The 10,787-nt window shown below is 36.2% G+C and overlaps 1 protein-coding gene across 1 annotated transcript; it reads left to right on the top strand.

Annotated features, from left to right (window-relative positions):
* Positions 1–1,522: 1,522 nt before the first annotated feature.
* LOC140341422 (uroplakin-2-like) lies at positions 1,523–10,235 on the top strand. The gene is made up of 5 exons (XM_072427193.1): positions 1,523–1,777; positions 3,137–3,295; positions 5,433–5,598; positions 7,467–7,540; positions 9,852–10,235. Exons 1-5 carry the CDS (start codon positions 1,681–1,683, stop codon positions 9,989–9,991), a joined length of 636 nt encoding a protein of 211 aa, XP_072283294.1. The 5' UTR covers positions 1,523–1,680; the 3' UTR covers positions 9,992–10,235.
* Positions 10,236–10,787: the final 552 nt, after the last annotated feature.

Below are 10,787 nucleotides of genomic sequence, written 5' to 3'. Positions count from 1 at the left end.
GTTAGGTTAATTGGCTTCTTCTCAAATTGACCTCAGACTGTATTAAAGACATATGATTAAGATAGGGACATTAGATTGTAAGCCCCTTTCAACCAGAGCTAGTGATGTGATTATGGACTTTTTAAACTATTTATAAAAAGTTAATAATAATTTAATGTCACTCAAATCATCTTCCTTTTTCATTCTGATGCTCAGTTTGAACTTAAAGCTACGTACACACTTCCAATAATTATCGTTGGTAAACGAACGACGAACGATCCTGCACGATATCTGCGAATGATCGTATAGCACCGATCCTGTACATCGTTGGTTACTTTTTTTACGAACGATTTTTGCCCAATCGATCATTCGTCGTTCGTTCGTCGTTCATTTCCAACGATAAAAATTGGAAGTGTGTACGCAGCTTAAATGGTCTTGACAGTGTCAACATGCCTAAGTGTATTGAGTTGCTATCATGTGATTGGTTAATTAGATATTTGCATTAACAAGCACTTGTTAACCAAGTACAGGTGTACCTATTAAAGTGGATTGTGAGTGTAAATACAGGCTCTGCCTATAACCCAAATTAAATTTCTGCACAATAACTGTAAAAAAACAAAAAACATTCAAATGATTACATACTTACTTTGCAGCTGTCTTTTGCACTTAAGATGGCACAATCTTCCCAATGAGATTTGAAGAAGGACAGTACTTATATCTATTTATTAACACTATCATAGCAATAAGTGTTTCCATAATCTGGGCAAAAGTTTACTTTAAAATCATGATGTCTGCACTGAGGGTCTGTTACTGGAGTATGAACTGAGGGGTCTATACTGGGGTCTGTCAATAAGTTTCAGCGATTGAGGTCTCTCTTTGCGTCATTTACTGAGAGGGTTTTTTTTACTGAGGCCTTCACCTGGTGAATATTACTAAGGTATGCCCTGAGGGGTCTGTCACTGGGTGTTTGTTATTGAGATCTGCACTTGGGTCTGTTCCTGAGGGGTCTATAACTGAGGGCTGGAATAGAAGTCTGTTACTGAAGTCTGCAATAGAGTTCTGTCACCAGGAGTCTGTTACTAGGTCACCCCTTGGGGTTGTCACTGAGGGGTCTATCAATTTGGCCACTACTATATCTGTCTTGGTCCCTCAAGGACTGCAGCAAATGTGTACAGTAAATACTGTGCATAAACTCAGACTTTATTTAACTGCACCCCAATACTTGGCACCAACTAGCCACACACACTTTTGTCTAGTAATAGTGGTGGTGCACTACACGTGCTGTATTATCTTTTCTCATAGCTTTAACTCTTATAGTCTCAAGTTGAAAGGAATGCCTTTTACCTTGACTAAAGAGAAAATAACCCATTTCATATTACTGATATTTCTAAATGTTATATCACAGTGTTTTTCTTAGTTATCTATGCAGTTAATTTAAGGCATCCAGGTGTGTAATTAAAGCTGTTTTTAAATCCAGGAAACCAAGCTCTGTTCACATGTTGACCACAGCACAAGCCATTTTGTTAGATATTCCTAATGACATTCACACTTGTGTAACAAGCTTTGCATGCATTTGCAAACCTATTTGTTTAGCAGGGCCTCTTCCTAATAACCATGGCTTCCAATTAATAAATTGAAGCAGCAAGTTTAAATTCTGGCAGCCCTGTGAAGAGTACTTGTTTGAGCTGCTCTTCTAAAAAAATGAAACAGGAGTTGTTTTGGATTGGTTTACTCCTCATTTTATGTGTCAAATGTCAGCCTGCACCACCCATTAAGCTTCAGCCTGTGGTTTTGAAAAGTAAGTGATCTCTTTTATTGTTAAATGTTATGTCAGGTGATTAAAGTGCACTTTAAAGTAAGGTGAAAATTCAGGGTCTGTCGGGTTAAATGTTTAAAACATTTACAAGGCATTTTAAATAATTTCAGCCAGCTGTGTAGTGTGTAAACCTATAAATATTTACGCACCTTTCAAATTTTCTCTAGTTTCAAATGCTATATGAAGAAGCACAAAGCAGTAAGCAGGCTTTCAACATGTTTGCAGAAATACTGCTAGTCTTAAACATTATATTATTATTATTATTATTATTATTATTATTATTATTATTATTATTAATAATAATATTAGGAATTTAGCATTCCCCTTTACATGAGCAGAAGCTTGCTTTATGAAAACTACAGCTAAATGAAACCTTTGCAAATGCTCTATATGTAGATGGCCTTAGGTAGTTTTTCCATTACAGGGCTTTTTTAATAACATGTTTTTAGCATGTGTTTCTTAAATTGAGGGTACTTTCTACATTTTACACGTTGTAGACATGCCATAATGTGTATATAACATATAAAAGTTCATCCTTCTGGCAGATGTACTTTCTGGAAACTGCAGTAAATCAAAAGCAAATGGGGGTTTTGGTAACTACCATGCTAAAACATATTGCTAAGAAAAATAAACTTAGAATGGTTGGTTAGATGTGGGTTGATTTTACTTTCAAATGAAGCAAAACAAGAGGATTTGGATTTATAATTGACTTTTAGTAACAAAATGAGAAAATGTCTTTGGTAATTGATTTCTCCTTAACTTGTTTTATAGTTTTAGGCTGGGGCAATTAGACTTTAGTAGGGGCAGTTAATAACATGACTTTGGCCTAAAATGCTTTCTGCCAGTGCTAAAATATCTATAATATATATACCTATAATATTGCAAGACTCAACCTGAAGTAACACGCTGAATGCAGACCTGTATCAACCAAAAAATTATTGCTCCTTGTTTCTGGGCTGTTGCTGTTTTTGATATAATGCACAAAGGGGAAACTATGTAGTTGCTTTATTTATGTTTCTACTACTATGGGACATGAGTGAAATCCTACCTACCTGCTTACCCCAGGGACACTGATTGGGACACATTTCTTTTAATTTATCATTCTGGTGTCAATATTAAGGTTGGGTAAAGACAAGGTAAAAGACTGAAAATGTACCAGTACTTTGCCTGGTAATGTGAGAATTAGTGTCCTCTGTTCTAAATAAAGGAAAACGCATGACCGTCACTACTAAAAAAAAATGAGTTGAGCGAGAACCAGATTTCCAATACTTTTAGTGGGGAACATTTGATGTCAATGATCTATTAAACCTATGTGAGTCTGTGAAATATTTATATCCTTAGAATTTCAAATCTTCCTATTTTCTGAAGACCAAATTTTATCCACTGTTATCTGGCTACAGCCACCTTTCTGCCTATATGAGGAATGGATGATGAAGACTATAGATCCATCAGTGGCTACAAGGAACAGTTCCTCAATACAGGTGGAAGTCCAGATTAAAGGTAAATGTTTAGGTTGTGTTATTTCTGTTCTGCTTACAAACCCAAAACAATTCTGCTTCCATTAAAGTTGATGACTGGATACACAAAATGTCTCTTGTACAAAAGTATCTGAAATAAAATCTAGCAAAGAATCAGATCTTAATTTTGTCTCTACTTGAGATTAACACATGGAATTCGGTTGCAAACATATATTTGTATTGACAACTCAGCAAAAGGTCTGTAAGATAAGCAGTTTTGTTTCACTGCAATTATCTCCTGGTTTCTTTTTTTTTTTTTATGCGGGACACTACACATGTAAAGCCTATGGAGTTCTGCTTATTGCTCTGCTTTCCTACTTTTTGTAAAAATATTTCTCAATCAATATAAACCTGGAGGCATTACACAAAAAGTAAAGAAAAAAATTTTATGAGCAAATGTAAATCACTTCTCAACATGGTAAAAAAGTAATAAACATCCATATTAAACTGAACTTCTCCTAAAAAGACTTTTTAAATAATATCTAAACTTTTAATTAACTGTTCAAGCAGAACAATAAAGAATGTGTATCTCACATGTATTTTGCTCTTAATCAGAGAAGCTTGAGACCGAGCAGTTTTAACATTTGAAATCACATTTTGTCAAAATCTGTTTGCTAGTTTGGGTTTCCTTTTCCTAACTCTAATTAGGGTATTTGACCCCATATGAAAGATTAAGAAGTTGGAGAATAACTGTATTCTGCAAAGTAGTAGAGCAGTAGTAGGCTCAAGAAAAATGTGGACCTGTAAAAGTGCCTAAATAGTGGGGGAGTGTCAAGAACTATATATAGTATAGTTATTAGAAGGTGTAAATATGTATTGAGGTTGCATTATGTGCTCTAGATCTAGGATGGCCATGAGACAACAGGTATTTTTTTATTATGTTTCTAGAGTGCAAGTCCGCTTTAATTTGGCAGAACTATTATGTTTTGCAGAGACAGAAAAATTTGCAGTAATTTTCCTATAGTTCACTGCAAAAAAGTTGAAACTGAACAACTTTGCCATAGTTTTTCAAATTCATATTTTTCTTTCTTGCCTACGGAGGTCACAACTTTTTGGGCCAAAACTGCCATCTAAGGGAAAACTGGATGCTGGCAAACAAATTGTAGGTTAGCCCTGTGATAACCCCTGATATTTCACTTGGTGGACTGTTGCAAGCTCCACTTTTCCTTACATACAGCATTGTGGAAACCTCTTTCCAACTGCTTCTTCTGCTAAGAAAGGCATGTTGGGCCTTAATCCCTGACCTGTTCCTACAGTGAAACCTAGTCATCTCCAGTCATTCAACCCTCTGGTGCTGAGCACTGTCTCAGGTTCCATGAATACTTATGGCCTTGTCTCCAACATTAAACCTTTAGGTTTTTTAGCAGGGGACAGTCAATCTGTAACCTTTATCCTCAGCACTTGGTTCACTTAGCAAGTCAGGGTCTGCCTGCAGCCGCCTTCTTGATAGTGTTATGCCGACAACATGGTCATGTTGCCTGCTAGTGTTGGTTTCCTGTCCCCACCTCAAAGCGTGATCTCTGGCTTCATTAGGTGTTGCAGGGACTGCTCCTCTCCCAGAAGAAGTTTTATAGCAATATTACATAACTTTATAGTAGGTTGACTTCAAAGCTGTAAATCTACTACTGTCCACAGTGCAAAATCATGGATGTCTGTACCCATTTTTCTAGCTACTGTTTTGCAGTAGAGCTTCTCTGCCACCAAGTTAGGACCTATCAGTTCAGCCAGTCTTCTGTACCCTGGGTTCTCGCCAAGGTGCTGCCCCAATATTGCCTTCAATATGTTCTCATGATATTCTCATAATAGACTTTCTGGCAGTTATTGGTATCACAAACCTAAGGATTGGTGAAATCCAAGATCTTCTTCAACACAGAACAGGCCTGTGTCCGTTGTCTTGTTTGCGCCTGATGGGTTTTGCATTCATATACAGGTCCACGGATCTTCAAAACCAGCTTTAGGAAGTAGATTGCAGTCATCTCAGGAGAAATGCAAATGTGAATGAATTCTGAGTTATCTAAAAAAAAAATGTCTCAACCTGATTAATAACATTGACATAGAGACAAGCCTAAAATAGGTCTTCACTGTGTGCTAATAGATGTATGGGGTTTCTTCTTTTTTAGAGCAGAATGAAACCTTTGTGGTCCCAGAAATGTTTAGTGTTCCTCAATGCAAGACTTTGTTTGGCGAGTCACCTCCTACAGAAGCATATGTGTTTCAAGTTGGACCAAACCTCAATGATCAAAGTAACACTAAAGTTACACGGATTTTGCCTGGAGTTGTCTATATGTAAGTAAATCTACTGACCTGTAGTTGCCTCCAGCAAGTAGATCTAAATTTAATTGCTAAAATCTCAAAATGGGATTTACTAACTGTAACATGTTAATAGGATTTTATATTTATTATTATAATTCCTGGTGATCCTGACATTAATGTTCTTGTTTTATGCTGTGAAAAGTGTCTTGCAGTTGTATTTCTGTATAGTCTCAGGTGCAAGAGATGGAGGCAGACACATTTTGCACAAGCATGGTCGTCACAATCATGTTTTGAGCCATGACATGCAGCCAACATTTTAGGGGAAGCATGCAAAAGAATGAAGCAACAGCACAGCGATGGGACAAATGAGTAAACTGTTTGTCATATGAATACTTTATAAAATTTGCAGTTGCTTTGGTAGGTACATTTGCCATAATGAGAAAATATGCACCAAAAAACTCTCCTACATTTTAGTTTATCAATTTGTATCTGCTTTAAAGTAAGCAGTTATTCTAAATTAACATTTTAAATCGCTCTAAGAGAAACCCCCACATGACGTGTAGCTGCAGTTAGGAAAAAAAATCTTTACAGAGGCACCAAATTGAAGCTCTTTCCCCCTTATTTTTTGTGGCAGAAGGGACTTGACACTCTTCTACTGTTGATGAAACAGTAAGTTAGAAACGGTTTAAAAGGTAACATCATAGTTCTAATCATCAATGGGTAATTTACACCAGCAGAGTTGGCAGCAATGCAAAAAAGATGGCAATCTGCCTTCTTTCCTTTAGCTTCAGTTTACTTTCAAGTTTCTGCTTTGGTGTGCATCAGTAAAGGGGGTTTAGGGCAGAAAAAAATGGGTCCTCTTTTAGTTTTGTGTGGTGTCCTTTTGCTAAATCTTTTTGCTAAGATTTGTTATTTCCCTGTAAGGGGTAGGGCATGTGTTTTGGGTTACCTATCTGCTCCCAGTAGTTATTCTTTGTGATGGATGGTGCCAAAGTAATAGGAACGTTTAACTCCTAGTGTAGAGTTTGTTCCTATGTATAGAATATGAAATTGCACATTAAACCACAGTTTAGGGCCTGATTAGGAAAATGAGGGGTAGGGAATAGGCTTCGAAGTAAAAAAAAATTGAATAGTGGAGGAGAGGGAGGTTTAAGTGTTTCCCTATTTCTAAGTCTGGAGTAATTTCTTTACTCTTGCAGGCCTTGATAGCACTTTGGCTGACGTTGGTCAACTGGAGTTCCATTTTATATAAAAAAAAAAAACACCCTGTGTTGTTCTGTTGTAGTGTTGCATCTGAAAAGTGTCTGCACTTGTCTGCTGCATTTTTTTTGATTGAGTCCAAGATGTTGATACATTTCTTTTACTAAGGATATGACTGTCTTGAGGGTGAACTCAAGACGATCCCAATCACTTGGAAAAGAATACCTAGTCATTTGTACCTAAAAATGTGATTGAAAATTGTGCCATAGTAAGCAAGAAGAAAGTTAAAATTGCTACAAAATGTACAGTTAAGAAACTTTTGCAACTTTTTTGAAAACTTTGGTCCTGGTTAGAATTTTGTTAAAGTTTTTCTGTTTCTAGGTCCCAGTATCCCTTTCACTACTGTTGTAGTTTGTACATGAATATCTCCATAAAAAATCTAATTGATTGTTTCTGAGTGTACTGTTGAAGCCTAATGATAACCCAGCATGCCAATTGATTGTTTCATCTTGATACTTTAACCTTCACTCTCCGCTTATTATAGATCGGAGTTCCAATTAGTATGCCCGAGAGACTTTCTGTCATCACAAAACTTTGTCAAACTGACCACTCTGTATTCACTTGTTTTGCTGAACTGTGTTACTCCAATTTGTTATAAAATGATGGTGATTGAAGTGCCATTTTGATGTGGTTCATTTCAGAGTACGCTATGTATTGTATAACAATGCAACAAAACTGGCTCAAACCAACTGGTCACAGCCATTCAAGACACGTGGTGAGTATTGTAGGGCTTCCATTCCATTCATGTTCACATTCATGTGTTACAAAAGCTCTTTTCCCCTGAGTGATCAAGTAAAAAAGTTGCATTAAAAAGTAATCTTAAGGAAGCCTTCCCATCTGGCTTTGAATTGCTATGAAGGCTTTCCACGTGTCCTTTTGCTGCCTTTGAAAGCAGGTTTGAATGATGCTCATTTACCTAACAACTACTTCTCCGTTCCTCACTCTGGCTTCCTCTAACACTCAGGATAAAGTTAAAAAAATTATACCAGTAATTCAGTTGTATCTCACCCTATACATGTAACCTTTTCATCAAAACAGAGATTGTACAGGGGCCACTGTATGTAATGAAAAATATTCTGATACACAAGAGGTCTTTACAAATAAATTCTGCTACTTCACATTTATGTATGTGCATAATCTTAGGTGCCAAAATGTACTAGATATAGCATATTTATTTAACAGTACAATTGCACAGTACATACATAGCCTGTATGAATCAAAACTACCGGTAATTTTAGGATAATCTTATATATGCCTATCATTTAGACAATTTCCAGGGTTGGTAGATTGCCAGTACTGGGTTTTCCTGACCACTGCTGACAAAAAGCTGTGCTAAGAGGCCAAATGACCATTGTGAAAAGTTATGTCTAATGAAATATTGAGATAGAACATATAAGGATAAAGAAATATATCTGGACAAGAGTAAGATTTTAAGTACTACATGACCTAGTAAAAAAGCTTTAAACCCAGTTAGCATTTTGTTTTCCTTCAGGTTGTTTGAAGAATAAGCACCTGTAGAATAAATACACAACGGCTGCAAAATCTTGTATTGCACAATATTTGTGCAGCTGTCTTTTTAAACTGATGTTTTCAGTAACAAACTAATTCAAAATTTATTGCACAGAAATATTTATAAAACAAGGAATTTGACATTAACTCAAACATTCCCAGGCAGAGAACTAATTACTTGCCTATAAGTTGTTTTCTTCGATATTTAAATGTACTGTGTTATCACAAGTTTCCCCACCACAGCCTGCAAACTGAGTAAACAGCCATGGGTGAACAGGATCAGACAGCCATAAGCCTGAATGCATTACTCCTATCCCAATCTGGTCTTGATAGCATTAGGTTTAAAGCATTACTAGGGGTCAGGGTTAATGTGAAGAATGTTAAAAACACCCTTGATCTGTAGTTGGTTGTTACATGAAGTTATGTGTTATCCAATATCTTGAAAGATCAGAACAAAGGCTCCATTGTCTAGTTTTGGTAGGCTTTTAACAACTTAGAAATATCCTGCTGTGAGTTTGTTTCAGTGTGTCGAAGACCTTTTCCCCACTAAACTTGGTAGTGTTTTTTCATTATATCCAAATACTTTAGTGTGTGTGTGTGTGTGTGTGTGTGGCCTTGGCATGGGGTCTATTAAAAACTTCATCCATGTGAAGAAGATGAAAGACCATGGTACTTTTGTGACTGTCTGTCTTTGGATGCAATTTAAATGTGCCGCTAATGTGTATAAATGTGTCCAAAAGGATAGGTCAGTGACATAATGTTTTCTCTTACCATCTCCAGACTTTACTTATCATAGTTTCTTTAGTATTCGCCATACATTTGCAATAGTCACTGCTGGAGCTGCTGCCTGAATTATTGGGTGGGGCTGTGGCACTGCCATGTTTACATTGCCAAACACTCCTATTATGTGAACGAGAAGGCAGCCGCTGTGCCCCAATAGAAGCTATATATAAAAACCTTACAAACTATTTTGATTTTTTAAGTTTGAATTCGAAAATCTAATTGGCAAATGTCAGTAAAATGTAGGTTTTTGTGGAATGGTCAGAAATTAGACTTTAAAATGTAGCTGAACATAATGCATAAACTGCTACTTACGATTCAAAACTGGGACCTCTTATGGTTTACAAATTTGCACATGACGGCACTAGGTAACTGAAATCTCTTAAAGGGTTGCTAAATATCCCCCACCTTTTACACCTTGGTATTTGCCTAATATTTTGATGGATGGACCAATTGTATGCAATGTACAGTGTATGGCCATTGACCAAACTTTGAGTACTGTGGCATTGCATGACACTACAGGTAGTAGTGTGATAATTCTGTATGATGAAGGGATGTGTGTGTGTGTGTGTTCATTCCAAATCCTTTATAAGGAAGGCTTGTATTTTAACCACGTGTTTAGCCGTTTCTCTAAAGTTTTTACCTTTTTATTACTCAATGTATGCCTACATGTTTTCTGCAAAATGAAATGTATGGTTTATTAGGTATTTTTAGCACTTTTTTTTTGCTCTATTTAGATCTACTTCAAAGCCCAAGAGAAATGTTGGCTTCTCTGCAAGGGCGCTCTGGAGGAATGGTAGTCATCACTGTCCTTCTCAGTATCTCCATGTTCTTACTTCTGGTTGGCATTGCAGTAACGTTTGCAACACATAAGTGAGAGCTCTTCTGCTAGATGCTTCAGATGTGTGTGTGTTTTTTTGTTTTTTGTTTTTCTGGATATTACTAGCACATTAATGTACTTTAGTTATTATGTAGAATTATTTACTATATCTAAGTAAAGTTGGTATAAACGTAGTGTATTTGTTGCCTGTAAAGTTCAGAAGGAAACATGGTGTAATTTGAAATGTGTATTGTATATGTGGTTTCATTTTTTATAATGTGTTGAAATAAAATTGTCGTCAAGTTAACAGGTAGTAAATTATTTTGCCTTAATTTTTTTTTTTTACATAAATTCAAACTAAATGTGCTAAAAGTTGTTAACATGGTAAACAAAATATTAATATCTGTTGTCCAATTGGCAAGATATAACCATGTTCAGAAAAAAACACAACTGCAAAGGTGGAGTTCTTGGCATATTTATGACCAACTATTGAATACAGACATGAGACATGAGAAATCCTACACCAGTTGCCTAATTTTTGTATAAATGGTACTACCAAGGTTAAAACCTTATTTATAAAAGAGATTTGATATTGCTATCCACTCTTTCCTTGGCTTTGCTTTGAACACCATGGTTCATTCTATTTATAAAATTTGAGGAAGTGATGTGTAGCCAGCAGCTCCCCATGAAGCATGAAGCTTACTCACAATCATGTTTCGACAATATCTCCTTAGCATTTTTTTGACTTGGTGAAGTAAAAAACCACTAGATCTTTTAATTTGCAGACAAAAAAATGTGCATGTAAGTAGTTGGAACCAGTCTAGTTAGAATGGTAAGAATTTTACCCCTTGTA

The sequence above is a fragment of the Pyxicephalus adspersus genome, chromosome 11, assembly GCF_032062135.1.
Source record: "Pyxicephalus adspersus chromosome 11, UCB_Pads_2.0, whole genome shotgun sequence".
In the NCBI taxonomy this organism is placed as follows: Eukaryota; Metazoa; Chordata; class Amphibia; order Anura; family Pyxicephalidae; genus Pyxicephalus; species Pyxicephalus adspersus.
Note: the sequence above shows the minus strand (reverse complement) of the source record. Positions and strands in the feature narration are given on the sequence as shown.

Excerpts from the sequence above, each read along its gene's own strand:
- LOC140341422 (XM_072427193.1), top strand. The coding sequence starts at position 1,681 with ATGAAACAGGAGTTGTTTTGGATTGGTTTACTCCTCATTTTATGTGTC. Across the intron at positions 5,599-7,466 it reads TTGCCTGGAGTTGTCTATAT|AGTACGCTATGTATTGTATA; the intron begins GTAAGTAAATCT and ends GGTTCATTTCAG. Across the intron at positions 7,541-9,851 it reads ACAGCCATTCAAGACACGTG|ATCTACTTCAAAGCCCAAGA; the intron begins GTGAGTATTGTA and ends TGCTCTATTTAG.